The sequence below is a fragment of the Oncorhynchus nerka genome, linkage group LG4, assembly GCF_034236695.1.
Source record: "Oncorhynchus nerka isolate Pitt River linkage group LG4, Oner_Uvic_2.0, whole genome shotgun sequence".
NCBI lineage: Eukaryota > Metazoa > Chordata > Actinopteri > Salmoniformes > Salmonidae > Oncorhynchus > Oncorhynchus nerka.
In genome coordinates this window covers 103,382,897-103,404,458 of record NC_088399.1, presented here as the reverse complement: position 1 = coordinate 103,404,458, position 21,562 = coordinate 103,382,897, and the positions used below count along the sequence as shown (strand labels likewise).

Here is a 21,562-nt window from a genome sequence, read left to right as displayed (position 1 = left end):
TGCACAACTCCCACTTTGTTTTTGATCCCTGTCCGTACCTGTTTTAAGAATTGCTGCTATCATTTCATTGTAGTTTCAATGGAGTGGTGTATATATAAAGTACAGTGTATTGATATTGCGTTTTATCTGCAAATTAAATGGGATGGAAGCTCAGAGGGGAGTGCATGCTATATATGTATGAGGTCCTTTCTCCACTGAGCTTGTGTGCCAAATTCACATTTGCACAACTACTACTTTCCAGAATGTTGATATATATATATATATATATATATTGCAGTATAGAGTGGCATGGTGGCCAAGTGGTAAGGCGTCGGTCTCGTAAACCGAACACCATGGGTTCAAATCCCATCCGTGCCTTTATAGAAAAGGCTTCAAATTCCATGGAAATGTACATTCATTGGAGGACTTTGTAGAAAAATCATTCTGTATCAATATTTGAACATAACTATTATATTAAGGGGAAGTATCTCTACGATAGAGCCACTTTACATGTTTCCTGTCACTAGCTAGTCTAACTTGCTAAATAGAGATTTGTAATTTAACTTTGACCAAAAAAAGCAATTTCTCTACATTATCACATTCCTCTCAAATTGTACATTTGCTTGACTCGTTAAGGCAACTTCCATCTGTTTTGTCAGCAATCTTCGTTGAGCGCCACAAGGCAAGGGTGGCTCGTGTCAAAAGTAGTCTTTGGTCATCAAAGCCTTGGGACCCAAATGCATAATGATTGCTCAAACTCCCCGCTGTTCCGTACGGTGTGTGTTGAAATCTTATCCTGATGCGGAATAGATTACGTTGCAATCATAGAGACCTTCGTAGTTCGGACTTGGAGATTGTGAAGAGATGTCTTGTGGGGAATGCATGGGTGTCTAAGCTGCGTGCTAGTAGTTTTAAAAAACAGACAGCTCGGGGGGACAAAATGGCGCCGTAGAGAGAACACGGTGTTTCAGCGAGCTCTCGTGGCATTCGTAAATTTATATTCTTACATTAATCTCCTAGCTTGAAAAAGTGGTAGAATTGAAGAATAAGTTACCATATAATGAGTCTTGACGACTATTTCGCAAAAATCTCCGACAACATGCCCAATAGAAATACTAAGAAGTCGACCAAAACCACCACCCCTGTGGATGTGCATGAGGAGCTAGCTAACGTTAGCGAAGCTAACACCATTGCGGACCCGGGCACAATGGACCTGATGATTCAAAAGATGACTGATAACATTACTAAAGTGATCGATGCTAAGATAAGAACGGTCTTGGAAGCAATAGCAGGCCATTCAGCTGAAATACAGAGCGTTGTGAAACGTGTTGTTGAGGCGGAAGGAAGAATTGCTGCAGTGGAAACTTCAACTACATCTATGGACGCTAAGATAAAAGCACTTGAGAAACACGTGCGCGAAATGGCGGAGCACATTGACGACTTGGATAATCGAGGACGCAGATGCAATATTCGTGTTGTGGGACTCCCGGAAAATTCTGAAGGGACACGTTCAGTAAAATTCTTTGAGGAATGGATCCCTGGCTACCTACAAATGGACACTAAGGCTGGTCGTGTGAAGCTGGACAGAGCCCATCGCTCTCAAGCACCGATACCGGGCCCCAATCAACGCCCACGGCCGGTGGTTATAAAGTTCCACAACTTCACCGACAAGTACCGCGTCATGGATGCGGCTAGAAACATCGGCTCTGATGGTAGTCAACATAAAGGTCCAAAGGTCTCATTCTTCAATGATTATTCCACAGCGGTTGTACGAAGACGCAAAGCGTTTGATGAGGCGAAGGCTCGACTCAGGAGAATGAAGATGGACTACGCACTGTTGTACCCGGCCACATTGAAGATTATGGTCAACGGATCACCTAAAAAGCTCTACACACCTGAAGAGGCTGCTGCGTTTATTGACTCTCTCGGGTAAATAACTTTAAGCTGCACCTCCACAGCATTGAATAACTTTGTTTATTTTTGGTTGAATCTGATCACGAAACAGTGGTGTGAGTCCCCACGTACTCCGGCTCAGTAATATTCGTAACTTTATTATTGTTGGTTGAATCTGATCACGAAACAGTGGTGTGAGTCCCCACGTACTCCGGCTCAGTAATATTCGTAACTTTATTATTTTTCTTGCTAAATTAATAGCCGCTATAGCTCAGGCTGAGATATGTGTGAATCCATATTGGTGCCCAGGCTTGGTTTTAGGTGGAAGAGCCTCAATCTTCTTCTATTGATTTTCTTTTCCATATATATAAAGGATGAGGCTATTGAGCGGCAATGCGGACTTAAGAGTCTACATTGGAGAGTTGAAATCCCCTGCATGTTAGCTAGTGGGAAAACCCCTTTTGGAATTTTACATGTTTAATTTTTGGGTTTAGTATAGTTCGAGTTCAGGGTTCATATTTTTTGTTTATGCTCAGTGAGATAGAGGAGAGTTCAACACATGGAAAAAGGTACCACCCCACTTTTACAGTAGGATCCAGTCTGAATATTGAATGGTCAAGATACAATGGCAGATAACAGACTGCGTGTATGTACGTGGAACATTAGAGGAGCCATAACCCCATTAAGAGGAAGAAAGTATTGTCTTTTTTGAAAAAAGAAAATATTGATATTGCACTGTTGCAAGAAACCCATTTGGATGATAAGGAGCACCTGAAATTACAACAAGGAGGGTTTGGTCAAGTGTTTTTCTCATCATTTACATCCAGAAGTAGAGGTGTAGCAATTCTGGTGAAAAGAACTTACCACTTAAGGTCTTGAATTGTGTGAAAGATAAATTTGGTCGCTTTGTTATAATTAATGGTACTTTACAAGGGCAGAACATTTCCATGATGAACATTTACTTCCCCTGCTCACCCCCTGATTTCCTCACTAAGGCATTTCTAGACTTTTCAGAATTAAACTCAGACACTGCAGTGGTTGGAGGAGATTTTAACTGCTTGTTGAACCCCCTTATTGATAAGTTTCCCAGTGGTATAGCTTCACTCTCTCCTCAAGCTAAGTCACTTAAAGCTATTTGTGATGATCTGGGGTATGCGGATGTCTGGAGAGCTTTCCATCCCTCCAACAGAGAGTTCACTTTTTCTCTGCACCTCATGGATGTCAGACTAGAATAGATTATTTTTTTATGCCCAAGACGTCTTTGCAGTCTGTTTTATCTGCTAGGATAGGAAGCATAGTCATATCTGATCATGCTGAGGTGATCCTGGACATAAAACTCAACGGGGCATTCAATCGGTCAAGACATTGGAGGTTGAACACAACCATTCTTAAAGACCATACATTCACATCATACTTTATAACAGAGTTTAAAGCATTTTTCTCTATTAACTCTCAATCAACAGATAACCCCTCGCTCCTTTGGGAGACCTGTAAAGCGTATGCCAGGGGTCTGATTATGTCATACACAGCTACTAAGAGACGGAAAAAGCGGGAAAAGCAAAAATGTTAGAGGGTGAATTAGGAACTAAAGAGAAGGACTACATTAAAACGCCCACTCCTGCCCTATTAAAGGAAATATCAGTCATTAGATCAACGCTAGACTCTCTCCTAACACAGGACGCTGAAAAGAAAATGAGATTTGTCAGGCAAAAGCTATATGAACATGGCGATAAGCCAGGAAAGTACTTGGCATACCTAGCTAAAAAGAGGGCTGACTCTCAGTCAATTGCTACTATTACTGATTCTGATGGTAATCATTTATATGAAAATAAATTGATAAGTGACTCATTTAAGAAATTTTATACAAACCTTTATGCCTCAGAACTGCCAAAGGATGCACCCAAATTAATGGAGAACTTCTTTGGTAAGATTGAGCTCCCTACTATCTCCGAAGAACAGAGGTCCCTCCTTAATGCCCCTATTACCAAGGAAGAGATAATGTTCGCAATTAAGAGTCTGCAAAATGGTAAGGCCCCAGGACCAGACGGGTTTTGTAGTGAGTTCTATAAAGAGTTCCATGGCCTGATCCTTGAGCCATTGCGTGAGATGTTTAACCACTCATTTTCAAATGACCAACTCCCTCAAACGCTGAGAGAAGCCAACATTTCACTTATTCTCAAAAAGGGAAAATGTCCAGAGTCTTGTTCCTCGTACAGACCAATTTCCCTTCTGAATGTGGATAGAAAATTGCTTTCTAAAATTATAGCCACAAGATTAGAGGACTCATTGCCACTAATTGTGAAAGGAGACCAAACTGGCTTCATTAGGGGCCGTAAGTCATGCAACAACGTCAGGCGGCTTCTTAATGTAATTCAAGCCTACCAACAAAGTGCTGTAGATGGTCTTGTGCTCTCCTAGATGCTGAGAAAGCATTTGATCGTGTGGAGTGGTCTTACCTATTATTTGCTCTAAATAAATTTGGTCTGGGGGACAACTTTATAAAATGGGTGAAAGTTTTGTATGATGATCCTCAGGCTGCTGTCCTTACTAATGGGCTACGGTCAAATAGCTTCTCTATACACAGAGGTACCAGACAGGGCTGTCCTTTATCCCCCTCCTCTTTGCACTCGTTATGGAACCACTGGCCGAGGCCATCAGGGTAACGCCTGCTATACAGGGGCTGCTCATTGGTGATGTTCACCATAAAATAAGCTTGTATGCTGATGATGTCCTGATATTCATCTCTAGTCCCGAGACTTCAATTACATCTCTTATTAATATAATTGAATTATTCAGTGAATTCTCAGGCTACAAGATTAACCTAACTAAGTCAGAGGCTATGCCACTTGGTAGCCTACACTCTGTACCTAATACTTCTCCCCCCTTCCCTTTTAAATGGTCTCCCTCAGGTTTCATGTATCTGGGTATATTTGTAACTCCTAAATTCCAGCTAATGTACAAAGCCAATTTTGTTCCCTTGTTTGATACAATAAGACAGGATCTGGAGCGCTGGAACTCTCTCCCCATTTCTTGGTTGGGTAGAATATCCCTCCTGAAAATGAACGTTTTACCTAGACTACTTTACCCAATCCAAATGATCCCAGTATTACTCCCCAATAAGGTAATAAAGGATGTAAATGGATGGCTAAGTTCCTTTATATGGAGTAAACGCAAGCCAAGACTTAAGATGGCAATATTGCAGCTGCCAAGTTCTATGGGCGGCTTGGACCTGCCCAATATCAAGTTCTATCAATGGTGTGCCCACCTTTGTTATATTTCTGACTGGATCACAAATGATGACTCCTCTATTTGGTTAGACATTGAGACTTCTCTTTCAAAATACCCCTTACAGGATCTTTTATTTTTCAGAAGTTTCAAGTCTGTAGAAGAACACTGCAATAATCCAGTTACCCTTAACACACTCAAAGTATGGAGGTCAGTTCAACGCTTCCTGGGAAGGTCCAAACTAACCTCTGCTCTTACCCCAATTCTTAACCCAGATTTCAGTCCAGGATTGCTGGATGCTGGCTTTAACTTATGGCTTAATAAGGGCATACGCAGGCTAAACGACTTATTTGCTGACAAGATTTTGTTGTCATTTGAGCAGATGGTCGAGAAATATCGACTCCCAAAGCAGGACTTTTTCCGCTTCCTACAAGTAAGACATTATATTCTGGAGAGCACCACCTTAATTGGTAACCCTGATATGTCTGTCATTGAAAGAATGCTTTTTTTTTCCCACAAAGGAAAATGTCTGTAAGTCTGTTTTATGATACTTTAAGGTCCTTTTCTGCTGTCAACACACAGAGGGTGAAACAAGTGTGGGAGAAAGAATTGTCTGTTACTATTGACGAAGAGATGTGGGAGGACATTTGGAGATATGCAAAAACAATATCTATATGTAACCGTACTAGAGCAATCCAATTAAGAATAATACACAGATTGCATATATCCCCAAATCGCAGACATGCTTTTAGCCCCACTTCCTCTTCCCCTCAGTGTCTTAAATGCAAAACTGATACAGGCACCCTAACACATTGTTTATGGTCATGTACCAAAATACAAAGATACTGGTCTGGTGTCCTGCAAGAAATTGAAAAGATCCTAGGGGTTGATCTAGAATTGGACCCAGTTTCTTTACTGTTAGGTCTCCCTAGTAGGCATGTTACTTCTGTCTGTAAAAGAAGGCTTTACAACATCCTTACCTTCGCAGCGAGGAAAAACATCCTTTTACAGTGGATTAGTGATAAGGTTCCTTCTATTAAAGACTGGCATAAGATACTATTTGAATGGGTGCCTCTGGAATATCTGACATGTACATTGCATTCTAAAAACAGACCAGTTCTACAAAGTATGGGAACCTTATCTAAATTACCTAGAACCTGAGGTATCAGCTATTATGCTGCAAGGATTCTCTTAGAATGGCGGGGATCTATGTATTTCAGAACTACACTGCACGTTCCATGTGTGGAACCTAACCTCTTGGTTTAAACTGAGCTTTTGTTTAATTTCTGTTTGTAAGTTTGTTTAAAATGTATGTATTGAGGGACGCAATGATGGTGATGGGGTGAGAGAAGCACAGAGCGGGGAGAGGAAAATGGTGTACGTATTATGGGTGTGTATATGTGTGCGTGCGTGTATGTATGCATATGTGTGGGTATATGCATGGGTATATGTATATGTGTGTATGTATGGGTATGTATGTATGTGTATGTATATGTGTATGTATATGCATGGGTATATGTATATGTGTGTATGTATGTATGTGTATGTATATGTGTATGTATATGCATGGGTATATGTATATGTGTGTATGTATGGGTATGTATATGTGTGGGTATATGCATGGGTATATGTATATGTGTGTATGTATGGGTATGTATGTATGTGTATGTATATGTGTGGGTATATGCATGGGTATATGTATATGTGTGTATGTATGGGTATGTATGTATGTGTATGTATATGTGTGGGTATATGCATGGGTATATGTATATGTGTGTATGTATGGGTATGTATGTATGTGTATGTATATGTGTGGGTATATGCATGGGTATATGTATATGTGTGTATGTATGGGTATGTATGTATGTGTATGTATATGTGTATGTATATGCATGGGTATATGTATATGTGTGTATGTATGGGTATGTATGTATGTGTATGTATATGTGTGTATGTATGTATGTATGTATGTGTATGTATATGTGTGGGTATATGCATGGGTATATGTATATGTGTGTATGTATGGGTATGTATGTATGTGTATGTATATGTGTGTATGTATGGGTATGTATGTATGTGTATGTATATGTGTGTATGTATGGGTATGTATGTATGTGTATGTATATGTGTGGGTATATGCATGGGTATATGTATATGTGTGTATGTATGGGTATGTATGTATGTGTATGTATATGTGTGTGTATATGCATGGGTATATGTATATGTGTGTATGTATGGGTATGTATGTATGTGTATGTATATGCACGTAGATATGGGTAAGTGGGGGCTGTGTTTCTCTTTGTTCTGTGTGCTTTGTCTCTGTTGTTGTATCTCTTAATATGGGTGAAAATTGTGAAATTTCAATAAAAATACTGTTACAAAAAAAAAGACAGCTCGGTACATTCAGCTTGTCAACACTTCTTACACAAACAAGTAGCGATGAAGTCAAGCTCCTCCCATTTGAGCCATGAGAGATTGACATGCATATCATTAAAGAAGAAATGTCCATATTTGGATGGAAACCAAGCTAGTGAGCGGTATCAAGGAAAGTTGTAATTTCAGTTGAAAATTACCAACACTGCATCCAACCACAGCCCTGCTGGTTTCACTTTGGCAAACCACTATAACATTGAGTCAGTTCATCCTACTGGACATTGGAAAGCTTTTGTTTTGACACCCATCGTTTGTCCTAGACGGGAAATTCTCCATCCCTCCGGTGGATGGTTCAGAGTTCCATGCTGATTGATACATGTCAGATGACAAGCCTACTACATGCGCCTTAGTGTTAAATGCAAATCAGATACAATTAAGGTAGCTCCAACGGTTAGGATTGTTTTATATAGAACACTTTATTTGACATGTTAGAACAAGACATTACACCCAAAGAATGTATCCAGAAGAAGCATATAAATGACGCTCCTCAAAGAGGTCTTTGACATGTCGTTGACCTGTTAAAAGAGAGAGATACTATTAGTTCAGTTATGGTCTGCCAGGGTCTGAAAGCATAAAACAAGACCTACCTCTTTTCGAGTTGTCCTGATTCACACATTGTCCACTACAGGGGCCGCCAGAGGGACTACTGGCGTCACAGATGACCACATCACAATGGACAAAGACCTAGGAATCAAAGATTTGATGGTGTCATAAAAAGGTATGATTGCCACTCACACAAAATTAACCAATAAAGATTGTTGGGGTAACTTTGTTACCTGGCCACTCGGCTCAACCGCATCCTCGGCGAAGGAAAACATATAGGCCTCAAAGCGTTTGACGTGAGGGGGGAAGTGGACCCTGGCATCAGCTACTACCGGGTGGAAGACGACACGGTATGGATCCTCGGGGTTCTCACAGCTGCCAGTGTAGAGAGAGGGACTAAGTTAGGAACAAGAAAACGCTGCAAACCCCAACCGCCTTGTGTACGAAGTCTTGTGGTGGTGTCATGACTGTCCTGTGAGGATCAGATCAATTTACAGCAGAAGTGGGTTCTTTCTCCCCCTCCAGTATAACTAAAGGAATGTTTTTGCTAACAGGCCTTTCCCAACAAAAATAACCTTTGTCTTGAAAAAACATATTTCATATACAATGTAAAGGCTCGAGACTTCCTACCTGTAGAGTGAGGACGTTTCTAGTAAAAATGAAAACCAATTCATTTTTCTATAGATAATCTCTGACCAGTCTTATGTTAGAAATATTGTTCCAGTATTCACTTTGAACGTGTTAGAGAAACTCCCTAGAAAATGTGCATAGTAAGTAGCCATACCACGAGGGACAGAGAGTTGGTCAGACTGACAGAAGCGTCCCCGGCGGCCAGAGTGCATAAAAGGAATGGTAACAGAAATTAACATTAACCAGAAAACCGTGAGGCGCAAGCTACACGTTTGGAACTTTCCTAAACTCACAAGTACCTAGAAAAATGAACTTAAGTGAGATCATTCTGCTACTATATCCAAACCATCCTACTCATCACCCACTGAGGAATCAGCGACAGGGTTGATTAGCCCATCTTCCAGAACGAGTGAAAGGAAAACCCATCCTGTAGTTCTGTTCAAGACTGGAGCCACGGACAACCAACGACATTGTGATCTCATGTAGCCAATCAGAGAGAAGACCAACCACCTACCTTTCCACGTCGGGCATCCCGCATAAATACATTCATGCTTTTACTCCAAGCTGGTGCCGGTTCGTGTGTTAAAAAATGTAGCAATGATAAGTGTCCCTTACGGAACGGTGGGGGTGTGAGAGAAACCTTGTAACAAGCTGTCATATTGTGTCACCTGTGTGTTTAGCCTGTTATTTAGTTAGCTAGTAATTCAATTAAACCAACTTGTATAGTACTGAATCATAAGGCTGGGGTTTTTGCAGCTGCAAGGAGGATACGATGTAATGTTAATAAGTTAACTATCAATTTAATAGATTTCTACCGTCTAGAGTTTAAGTGGGAGACGGTAACTTTAAAACCACTTCCTCGGCACCCCAAATCCTAACATGATTCATTTAGAGTCGGCTAACAATTAAACAGTCCTCAGATAATTCAAGGTCACGTCACGACAGTGGTTTGTTGGTTTTAATTTCTGATCTTTTGGCCCATCAGACGTGGATGAATCTGATTAAGTACGTTTTTATTTTAAAGAACAGAAATTGGGCTTTCCATCAACAATATTTATTTTGGTCTACTGCAATGGCTTGTTAAATGACGGATGTCAAACATGTATATTCAATTCCATTGACATGAGGTGAGATGTCCCTCTAAATGGTTCTTAAAATTCTAAATGATCCAGAATGGTCAGACTACAGGCGACCTGAATATTGATCAATTGACCGTGGTTTAACCAAAGTTGCCGAATAGACAGTCGGTATCAACAAGGCAATCATATTTTTCTTAAGTACGTGATGTTAAACAAGAATCATGCAATGCGCCAGAGCAATTCTTCCGCTGTTGGAAAAATTGGTCACACAAAATCAATTCTACACCCACGACATCGGATTCACATGTGGAGGACTTCTGTGAAGGGCGCAGCTCTACTATACAAGTAACCTACGCAGACAGTTTAGGCCTACTTTTTTTATTTGCATCTTTGGGAGGTTTATCCTTTACTGTTTAACTGCCAGATATTAGCAAAAAGGAATTTGTGAAATCTGAAGACGTTACATTAAGACAAACGCCCACACCAGTACAAATCCACTTGAGCTGAATGACGATGGTCAGGATTTTGCACAACGAGATAGTTGCAGTTGCAGCTGAAGTGACAAATCTGAACTGCCCATTTAGTGCACAGCCATGTGAATGTTGTGCCTTTTCCTATGATATACAAAACATTTCAGCCTGTTTAAATTTTTTTTTTAAAAACTGCTATGACATTGCTGATTTAATAAACAGCTGCAAAATTACTCTGTGTCCACATGGCCAAATTTAGGTTTTTGATTCCATTTCATAAAAATGGTAAAATTTGATAGTATTTTGCAAACCCGATCCCCCAAATGAATGGTTTTGACCAATAAAGTTGCTTCACTACACTGCTTGGTGTAACATGCATCCACATACTGAAAAGGCACCCGCAAAATAAAGTGTCATTTGCAGCGTGCATAATCATGGTCAAAGTCATTGTAGCCCATTACAATGTAGGAAAAAGTCATCTTTCAATAGTTAACCAATTTAAATTCTTGAGATAAAAATTAGGCCAGCGTGTCCATCTGTGGCAAAGTGCTCACCCAAATCAAAAATGTAGTAACATTTTTTCAAATATGAACATTACCTAGCTAAATAAGGTTAGCAAGATGCTGCTACACTTGACCGTGGTATTTGTTCATGTTTAGCAACTCCCAATTAGCGCATTCCTCTAGGACAGGAAATTCAATTGAAAGCGGCATCAACTTCTGGGGATCCTGTCAACTGATCCTATTCAGTTTCAAACATCCATGCTGCACAGGCATCTGAACCATCCTTTAGGTTTAGTGCAATAACTGTTTTAAACACAAGAGATCACCTGAATTCAACCCAAAACCAACAACTATTCAGTCAGTGTTAAGAGCAGTTGAAACCAAATCGGAAAGGCAAGCCAAGCTTGCCAGCCGCTCTTGATTTCCATTTGACTGACCATCAGCTTGGCACAACACTGAACTGTAGCAAACCAAAAGGATAACATTGAGTAAAAGGTGTAGGTAACGCCAACATTAACCTTTTCACACGCGAGTTCCAGATATCTTCAACAGTCGCCCCAGTGGGAGTTGATTTTATGCACGTGATGTCAGAATGCACTCACCGTGCCAACATGTGGACATTTAACCCGCGCTGACCTCAGACCAAGGCACACTACCTGCTCATTTTCTATAGGCCGTTTCAACTTCTAATTTTGCCTCATTCATTCACAAAAGTAGCCCATTTCACTGTTGCAGACAATTTCTATTTGAGAATTTAATGAGCCGGACAAAATTTCCTTCAAAAGAAAGCCCAAGCACTTCCCCAGATCAAGTATACAGTACTTGCACATTTATTGCCTTCCTTACAAATAACTGTGGACATGTGCATTCCTATCAAAGTGCCTTATTTTCTGTGTAAAATGTTGTCGTTTCTACTGAGTACCGTAATTATAATGTACTTAGTGTTTTTTTCATGTGTTCTGATTCTTGCCTAGATTGTAATGGACACGTGTATAAAACACTTTTGAAGGTGGTACTGAATATGAGCTAACATCATACAATGCAGTCAGGTTATCACGTAAGCGTCTGTCAGACTAATATTGATCTCAACTGGAGTACCCTCATTGTCTTGAATGCACTGAAGTCGTTAGTTGATTTGAACACTGCATAAGAGTGTAAACTATGGTACCTCCGTGTTGCCAGATAAGACCGCCCTTGCCAGGGGTATATAGCTTAGAGAAACTGTCTTCCCCGCCATGTATTGTTGATAAATTCCCAGATCTTTGTAATATTTCCTGCATCATCCTCTTCACAAAACCTTCCCCCAAGGACTTAGCTATATCTTGCAACTCTGTTTAGCTTTCGTGCTACGGTTGTATTTGGGGAGGTGACGACAATTGGCATTTTGTATAGGTACCTGTAAACTACTTGTCATGTGTACGTCGTAACAAGTGAAGATTAGTCACATGCTGAAGTGGCCAAACTAAGTTAAGATCTCAGGCAACGGGCGCAGTGAACGGCATTCTAGGAGTTCTTGCTTGACAAACATGGCTGCCATAGTTTCTAAACTAGATTTACATGGCTCCCTTGTACCGCATCATACTGTAAAACAAGTCAACCTGTTATTTAGACTAGATGATAACGTTAACATTTATATATTTTACAAACAAAGGTGGAATAAAGTTGTGAAGACCTTTATTTCTCATCAGTACAAAACATTGTTTAGATGCTTTTCAGACAACGCGGTTGAGTCGTTTGATGCAGCATACGTCAAAGGCCCTACACCCAAACAAGGGCACTGCGTTCATCCACCTCTGGCCTGCTCGCCTCCCTACCACTTACAGTTCCACGCAGCCCAGTCAAAACTCTGGCCCCCAATTGGAACAAACTCCCTCACGACGCCAGGACAGCGGAGTCAATCACCATCCGGTACAAAACCCCATTCAGATAGGATAGGATGTAATCCTTCTCACCCCCCTTAAAAGATTTAGACAAGTGGCTGTTCCACTGGATGTCTTAAGGTGAACGCACCAATTTGTAAGTCGCTCTGGATAAGAGCGTCTGCTAAATGACTTAAATGTAAATGTAATACGTTCTGTTCCAATGATACGCTGCAGGGACCACTCAGTGATAACAAGCATGTGATCGTACGCGCCAGAATCTCCCATAAGTGTTAAATTGGGTGGAGATCTGGTGACAGACCGCACATGGCTCACATCGTTTTTAAGCATTGTGACCACTCGATCTATGGATGGGGGCATAGCCACGGTAGCCAAAGTAAATTGCCTGCCAAGCATGATAGGTTGCTAATTACTCAGGAACCACACCTGTGGAATAACACTTGTTTAGGCCCAAAAACAACATGTTAACCATTAATGATGAGATTCCACCGGGGTCGGGAGTCGCGGTCCTCGTTGAGGGTGGCCCAGCAGTGGTCAAGCACCAGCGCTACCTTGGGATCAGAGGACGTGGTCAGCTCCACCTCAAAGTGCAGAGGCTGTCTCAGGTACCTCACCACTGGATAGTCCTCCTCCTGGTGGAACGTGTTATACGAGGCGTCTGGAACACAGAACAACCGGGGGTCGTGTTCAGTGGGCACCATCTGAACTTGTCCATTAAGAAATGCTCGTTTATCATATCCTGTTGTGCCTTAATGAACACAAGCCATTTATAGCCAACACTACCCACCCCCCCACCAGAGGCTTCTGACAAATTCCCAAATCAGCGCCTCACCGTTACTCCATAGCCACACCTGTAGATCTCAGAAAGCAAGAGTAATATATCATAAGGTTTAGATTTTTGGGAATGGTTTTGTAAAGGAGACCTTCCAAGATACTTTGAGGCTAGGGGTCAAGTTGAAATTCTGAACTGTACACGCTTACCCTGAGCGAGTCTCATTCTGACCATTAGTCGACCCGTCCCAGTCTCGGCAAAAGGCTCATTGTCACGCGGCCTGGTCAGGAAGGCCAATGTGCGAGTGATGTTGGCCACATAGTAGCAGGAAACCTTTAACCTAAAAAGAGGGATGTAAGCAACTTCAATAGGGAAACTTCAAGCAGTGGAGTGGACACTGGTAGTAGAGGCACATTCCCTGTATACAAAGTATTGAGCAATTGGTGAAGAAAAAAAAACCTATGAAAGCTAATAGCTACAACTGTGATGAGTAATGCACTTACTGATATTCCTCCTCTGAAGACGTCGTGGCATTCAGCTTCACCTCAAGTTCATCTGGCAAGGAGATTTCATTCTCATACAGCATGACATTGTTGATAAACTATGTAGTAGAGGGGAATTGCTTATTACAGCCTGCAGAAGCAAACAGTCCGTAAATACACAGTACCCATCACCTCAGGGTAATAGTCATTTTACCTTCCTGGTGGTGCCACAGGAGTTCACAGTGAAGTGGAAGTAGGCGAACCGATCGTCGCTGTAGGTGGGACCACAGGCGGGGTCACTCAGGGTCAGCTGACCGGGGTTCAGACCGGGAACAGACTCCACCTTCACCGCCAGCGCAGTCATCGTTCCGTTAGAGAAACACTCTTGGAGGTGGGGGAGCAAAAGACAGGTAGCCATCAGACCTGGGTTCTGTATTTGTTACTTATTGAGCTTGAACAAATGGAATGGCACCAAAAGTGCAAACCATGCCCATCTGGTACTATTAGACTCACAGTATTTGCAAGGAACCCAGGTTTGGTAACCATGTTAAACACCTATTTATCGGAAGTAATTGTTTGAGAACCAACCAGTCAGCGTTTTGAGGAAGCTGCAAGCCAGGGAAAAGTATTTGATGGTCATGTTGTTGTAAGGATTCAACAGAGCCACATCCAGTCTGCTCCTGACAGAGGACGAGTGAACTGACTGGGAACCAATGGGAGAGTTCATTAGTCCAATATTGTATGCATGTATACAGGGTAAGGAAAGCGAGGCTAGCTTAAGCAATTTAAAGCAAAACGTGTTTTGGGAGAGTGTCGTACCTCAAACACTGCGTCCGGCGAAGAGAAGGGCAACGTGATGGTGAAGTCTGTGTCGCCTTCTGTTAAATACTGTTGAGCAAACTCATGGTTAAGCAGCCGCTTGCCAACCAAGACCACAAAAAAGGGCTCTTGGTTCCTGTAGTCCACAGTGATGTGGAAGTTCTCCGGATCACAGTTGCCAGTGACTGAGGGTGGCACTACAAGGACAAACAGGGTGGTGTTCATTAATTAAGCACAAAAAACAGGAAGGTACTACTTGAACTGGTCCAAGAAGAAACCCTTGTTTAGATTGCAAAATGTTTTGCTACGGTGGGACTGAATAAACACGATCCTGGCAAATCAGGAACAGGGAAACTGGGTCCAAATACTCTAAAGCTTAACATTTTCTTTGTAGAAAGACCGCATAGGAAAACCCTACAGTATGGCTAGTTGGGCTTTCACTGCCCATTTCCTTTCAGGGCAATCATTAACGAGGAAACCATTCAACAGTAGTTTGGCGTAGTCCAGAGGCATACCAATGTCCAGCAGTACAGCGTCCACAACGGCAGAGTGAGAGAAAGGAGAGTACTCTGGAAAGATGACCAGGCCATAGATCAGCTGAAGAGTGAAGGTTGTGACACCTTGTTCCGCCCTTCTCTGTAGTGAAGTTAAAAGCATTGGTCAATTGGTCAGCATTATTAAAACAAACTATATACTTAAAGTAATGTTGCCCTCATTCCTCTAAATCAAATGCATGCAACTGCCATAATAATGGATACAAAGTACATTTGTGCCAATATTCCTCTAAATCAAATGCACGCAACTGCCATAATAATGGATACAAAGTACATTTGTGCCATTATTTATTTTGTTGGTGGCCCACTTATTAGGGCATGTACAAATCACTGCGTGTGGCTTTGCATTTAACAGAAACACACCTCCTTAAAGACTACCGGGTCTGAGAAGGGCACCTCCATCCTGAAGGTCTTCAAGGTGTTGTCCGGGGATCTCTGCTCATGAACATTGAAGCCCCTGGCGTTGCACTCTGCAACAGTTAGCACCATGGTGGGAAAGGTGATGTTCAGCAGCTCCACATCAAGGTTGAAGGTCCCCAACTCAAGCACAAACACTGCCTGCTCAGGAACGGTGTGTCTGTTCATTGGCAAAAAATGGAAAACATTTTGAAATGCGGTACAATGGAAGTTGAAAATTGACATTTGTTATTGGGTAAGTCCAGGTATTGCCTCCCCGTTTCATTACATTTTCTTCTGTTTTGTGCCTAATGAACAACCCAGGCATCCCAAATTACCATAGGCACTATTTAACTAAACCAGACTCACAGTTGCGAACTTGTGGAGGCCTGGCCATCGGAGGCGTTGTGATAGGGAAGAGGACTTTATAGCTGGTGTCCTCATGTGCGATCTCCTCGATCCACAGCAACTCAAGCATGGGCTCAATGGTGTAAGTGACAAAGTACTGGTCATCCTGAATGTGGCTCTGTAAGGGAGGCAAGTGATGCAGTCAGGCTGTAATACACAATTTGAGTGCAAAAACAGGTAAATGTTCCTTATAAGCCAGAAAGTTAAATACAATTATTCCACCGCTTGTCTTTTTGCCGCTCGTAATGTAAGACAAAATATCCAAAGGAAAGTATTGGTTACCAGACTTTAGAGAGCTGGTAGGTGTATGGTTGTCAACTTGCATTTCCGGCGGTGTGCATTTTCAAAGCAACTGACACGCAAAGTAAACACTTGCACAATATGTAAACAGCAGCCGAGTGTTGCTTGCATTCAGTCGACAGTGGCAAAGCTACCGGCTACCTAAAAAGTCAGGTAAACAATCCTTTAGTGTGGATATTTGGTCTCAAATTTCAAGCGTCTAAAGGACAAACTGCAAAGACGGTAGAGTATGTTTAAATGTAATTTTATGCAACACACAATTTCGCAATCCATTGTATATTAGCCTGATTAAGCAGACAATTGCTCAATAAGAAACATTTTACACAAGACAACGTTTCTAGGAGTTTACCCATGAGAGATGGCAAAGGGTTACTGCAAAGCACTGACAACTGCTGTAGTAAAAAGGGCTCTACAAATAAGACTTAGAAATTAAACAGGAACATTTTACTCATCCAATGCTGACCTTGAAGTAGCCGCCAACCGCCCCCACTGGAATTTCAACAATAATATGAGCCTCTGTGACTAAAACCGAGTAGTTTCTGGCAGCCATTTCCTCAGTGTCCTGCCTCTTAGCGTCAATTCCCATGTACACCTCCAACATGGTGAAGGCATCAGAGGACAAAAGTGGGTCTGTGCTTGGGCATGTACCAGGTGATCACTTCTGGAGTAAAGGTCACTGCCTCTGCAGTGAAACAAGAAGCCAAGTGCACATCAAAACAGAACATTTTGCAACTGATAACAACTGTGCCATTATTTGGAAAAAGTTCCAAAATATTTTTCCAACTGAACACTACATGAAAGTCTTGTCTGGAGCCAATTAAGAACTGGGCTTATAGGATCTTAAATTATTTCACACTCAACCTGGTGTTGGACAAACAGCCGTGGCATCTACTCGAGTAACCAGCCACTTCTGCTCAAAGAAGGTTGAGGTTGAGAGCACCCGCATCGGAACCCCAGCTACCTGTTCAGGGGGCAACCACACCAGGGCCATGTTCAGTAAGGCACACCGTTCAATATGTTGCAGAGTTCAGGTAGCGCCACAGTTTCCAAATGTTTGCTCTACTGAACATGACCCAGTTCATGGAGGTCAGCTTACATTCTGGAGGTATGTCTCCTCTGCATTATGAGGGCTTCTTAACACCAGCCGTGTGAGAGTGTTGGCTATTGCATAACCCTTTCTTTGGACCTCATCCACATTCATGACATTCTTGCTAGGACTAAAGACGACTGCTGTCATTTTGTATCCTGAAGCAACAGCTTTGTTAATCTGAATCAGCTGTGTAGTGTTAGGACAAAAACCTAAATGTAAGGCAACTGTTCAATTTTAGAAGGGTGCTCCGCCCTCACCGCTTTTATCCATTCATGTCAGGGGCCATGGACCCGGTGCACCTCGGCTCAGGTTAATAGAACTCCCTCATTAGCAGCACAACAGCCTTTCACAGGTGAAAAGCATAATTACCCAACCGTCTACAATTGTAGCCCAAACAGAGAGAAAGATATTGGCCTCTAATGGCCAGAATGCTGCATTTGCATGCACTTTCACAATTTGAATGTAGACAACTGGGTGGGACTACCAACTTCATTGGCTGAGCCCTACTGGTGACCCTGTTGAAGTCATGTCCAATCGGGTCATCAGAAGGGCTCAGACAATTGTGAAGAAGAAATGTTACTACTTTAATGTGAAGATAGCCTCAATGGCACTGCCCATGCTGTCACAGACACTATATTGGCACAGATACATAGATGAGTCTTTTGGCTTCTTATTATCTTCTTGTCCAGAGGTGCCCAGAGTAAACTGCCTGCTACTCAGTCCCAGAAGCTAAGATATGCATATTATTAGTATATTTGGATAGAAAACACTCTGAAGTTTCTGAAACCATTTGAATGATGTCTGTGAGTATAACAGAACACATGGCAGGCAAAAACCTGAGAGAAAATCCAACCAGGAAGCTGTAAATCTGAGGTTGGTCGTTTTTCAACTCATTCCCTATTGAAGACACAAATGGTGTCATGTTGCACTTCCTCGATGTCAACAGGCTTCCACTAGATGTCAACAGTCTTTAGAACCTTGTTTGATGCTTCTACTGTGGGGTGAGGGCGAATGACAGGGAAATGAGTCAGAGGTCTGGCAGAATGCCTTGAGCTCGTGACGCTCGTTCACATGAGAGCGAGCTCTGTTCCATCGCAATTCTACAGACAAAGGAATTCTCCGGTTGGAACATTATTGAAGATTTATTTTAACAACATCCTAAAGATTGATTCTATACATCGTTTGACATGTTTCTACGGACTGTAACAGAACTTTTGACATTTCGTCTGCTCCTAATGAACACGCTTCGTGAGATTGGATTTGTTTACAAAACTCGCTAACAAAAGTAGCTATTTGGACATAAATGATGGACATTATCGAACAAAACAAACATTTATTGTGGAACTGGGATTCCTGGGAGTGCATCCTGATGAAGATCATCAAAGGTAAGTGAATATTTATAATGTTATTTCTGACTTCTGTTGACTGCACAATAAGGCGGATATCTTTTTGGCTTGTTTGGGCTCTGAGCGCCGTACTCAGATTATTGCATGGTTTGCTTTTTCCGTAAAGCTTTTTTGAAATCTGACACAGCGGTTGCATAAGGCAGAAATATATCTTTAATTCTGTGCATAACAATTTTATTGTCATCAACATTTATTATGAGTATTTCTGTAAATTGATGTGGCTCTCTGCAAAATCACCGGATGTTTTTGGAACTACTGAACATAACGCTCCAACGTATACTGAGATCTTTTGATATAAATATGAACTTTATCGAACAAAACATACATGTATTGTGTAACATGAAGTCCTATGAGTGTCATCTGATGAAAATCATCAAAGGTTAGTGATGAATTTTATCTCTATTTCAGCTTTTTGTGACTCCTCTCTTTGGCTGGAAAAATGACTGTGTTTTTCTGTGATTTGGCTCTGACCTAACATAATCGTTTGTGGTGCTTTCGCCGTAAAGCCTATTTGAAATCGGGCACTGTGGTGGGATTAACAAGAAGTGTATCTTTAAAATGGTGTGAAATACTTGTATGTCTGAGTAATTTTAATTATGAGATTTCTGTTCTTTTGAATTTGGCGCCCTGCACTTTCACTGGCTGTTGTCATATCGATCAGCCCTAAGAAGATTGATCTATCTCTATGAGGTAAGACAATTGTCATTCAGGATTAAAAGGTGACTGCACTTCCTGATTTGGCCTTAGCTGTGTTCGAATACTCGCACTAACTGTACTGTTTGTGACATGAATTTAGTATTTAGTATGCTTATTGGTCATAGTATACCTGTATAAATATATCATAGTATACCTGTATACCTCTGGCCCTTCTTTGGACACTGTGTTAACTAACCTCCAGATGAGCTTCAATGCCATTACAACTCTCCTTCCGTGGCCTCCAACTGCTCTTAAATGCAAGTAAAACTAAATGCATGCTCTTCAACCGATCGTGGCCCGCACCTGTCCGCCCGTCCAGCATCACTACTCTGGACGGTTCTGATTTAGAATATGTGGAATACAAATACTTAGGTGTCTGGTTAGACTGTAAACTCTCCTTCCAGACTCACATTAAGCATCTCCAATCCAAAAGCCCCATTTACTACCCACCACTGCAACCTATATGCTCTTGTTGGCTGGCCCTCGCTTCATACTCGTCGCCAAACCCACTGGCTCCAGGTCATCTACAAGTCTCTGCTAGGTAAAGCCCCGCCTTATCTCAGCTCACTGGTCACCATAGCAGCACCCACCCATAGCACACGCTCCAACAGGTGAATCTCACTGGTCACCGCCAAAGCCAATTTTTCCTTTGGCCGCCTTTACTTCCAGTTGTCTGCTGCCAGTGACTGGAACAAACTGCAAAAATCACTGAAGCTGGAGACTCAGATCTCCCTCACTAAGCTTTAACCTCTAGCCTCGAGCAATCCTGTATCCGGGAGCGTAATCATAGCCTCAAGCTCATTACCATAACGCAACGTTTCTTATTCATGAAAATCGCAAATGAAATGAAATAAATATATTGAAACACAAGCTTAGCCTTTTGTTAACAACACTGTCATCTCAGAATTTCAAAATATGCTTTCAAAATATGCTTTAACCAAAGCTACACAAGCATTTGTGTAAGAGTATTGATAGCCTAACATAGCATTCAGCCTAGCATTCAGCAGGCAACATTTTCACAAAAAGCATTCAAATAAAATAATTTACCTTTTGAAGAACTTCGGATGTTTTCAATGACGAGACTCTCAGTTAGATAGCAAATGTTCATTTTTTCCAAAAAGATTGTGTAAGAGTTTTTTTCCCTTTTTCTTTTTTTCTGTAACATCAGTTCTGTGGCACTCACAGACAATATCTTTGCAGTTTTGGAAATGTCAGAGTGTTTTCTTTCCAAAGCTGTCAATTATATGCATAGTCGAGCATCCCCTATATCCAAGAAGTTAAGCACCAGCTGTCAGAGCAGCTCACAGATCACTGCACCTGTACATAGCCCATCTGTAAATAGCCCATCCAACTACCTCATCTCCTTGCTGTATTTATTTATTTATCTTGCTCCTTTGCACCCCAGTATCTCTACTTGCACATTCATCTTCTGCACATCTACCATTCCAGTGTTTAATTGCTATATTGTAATTACTTCGCCACCATGGCCACCATTTGCCTTACCTCCCTTATCATTTCCTTATTTGCACACACTGTATATAGACTTTTTCTACTATATTATTGACTGTATGTTTGTTTATTCCATCTGTAACTCTGTGTTGTTGTATGTGTCGAACTGCTTTGCTTTATCTTGGCCAGGTTGCAGTTGTAAATGAGAGCTTGTTCTCAACTAGCATTAACTGGTTAAATGAAGATGAAATAAAATAGAAATAAAAAAATACTATGGATATATTTAGTATGCCAAATGTTCCAGGATGTCGTACTAAATTAGCCAAAATATGAGGAATACACGAAGAGGACACTATTTCCGTACTTTAGGGCCAATAATGCAATTCTTCGGGAACTGGGCGTGGCTTCACATCGTTTCCAGATTTGTTGAAAATGGCGGAACATATGCAGTCGAAGTACAACGAGAGCGGATACAAATTCATTGCTTTAACTAATTATGACAAATATTAAGAAAATGTTGAGCAATGTAATAAAGCAATTACTTTTGAAATAAGT

General features: G+C 41.5%; 1 protein-coding gene, 2 long non-coding RNA genes and 1 other non-coding gene across 4 annotated transcripts; 1 reads left to right on the top strand and 3 right to left on the bottom strand.

The window, feature by feature from the left end:
- Positions 1-285: 285 nt before the first annotated feature.
- On the top strand, positions 286-357 carry trnat-cgu (transfer RNA threonine (anticodon CGU)). Its single transcript has one exon. It is a non-coding gene; the product is annotated as a tRNA-Thr (tRNA).
- A 7,588-nt stretch (positions 358-7,945) lies between these two features.
- LOC135571495 (uncharacterized) lies at positions 7,946-8,545 on the bottom strand. Its single transcript, XR_010463865.1, has 3 exons — positions 8,307-8,545; positions 8,118-8,214; positions 7,946-8,045 (listed from the first exon to the last, which is right to left on the bottom strand). It is a non-coding gene; the product is annotated as an uncharacterized LOC135571495 (long non-coding RNA).
- Positions 8,546-13,076: 4,531 nt separating this feature from the next.
- LOC135571562 (zona pellucida sperm-binding protein 4-like) lies at positions 13,077-16,952 on the bottom strand. Its single transcript, XM_065018166.1, has 10 exons — positions 16,830-16,952; positions 16,024-16,184; positions 15,626-15,839; positions 15,224-15,344; positions 14,709-14,905; positions 14,478-14,592; positions 14,104-14,273; positions 13,911-14,008; positions 13,617-13,747; positions 13,077-13,293 (listed from the first exon to the last, which is right to left on the bottom strand). The coding sequence occupies exons 1-10, from the start codon at positions 16,950-16,952 to the stop codon at positions 13,100-13,102; spliced, it is 1,524 nt and encodes a 507-aa protein (XP_064874238.1). The 3' UTR covers positions 13,077-13,099.
- LOC135571494 (uncharacterized) lies at positions 16,953-17,620 on the bottom strand. Its single transcript, XR_010463864.1, has 3 exons — positions 17,463-17,620; positions 17,228-17,327; positions 16,953-17,048 (listed from the first exon to the last, which is right to left on the bottom strand). It is a non-coding gene; the product is annotated as an uncharacterized LOC135571494 (long non-coding RNA).
- Positions 17,621-21,562: the final 3,942 nt, after the last annotated feature.

Coding starts and splice junctions, on each gene's coding strand:
- LOC135571562 (XM_065018166.1), bottom strand. CDS start 16,952: ATGGGAATTGACGCTAAGAGGCAGGACACTGAGGAAATGGCTGCCAGA. Junction 15,345..15,625: donor ACCCGGTAGTCTTTAAGGAG/GTGTGTTTCTGT, acceptor ACTTCACTACAG/AGAAGGGCGGAACAAGGTGT. Junction 14,593..14,708: donor CGCCGGACGCAGTGTTTGAG/GTACGACACTCT, acceptor ATTGGTTCCCAG/TCAGTTCACTCGTCCTCTGT.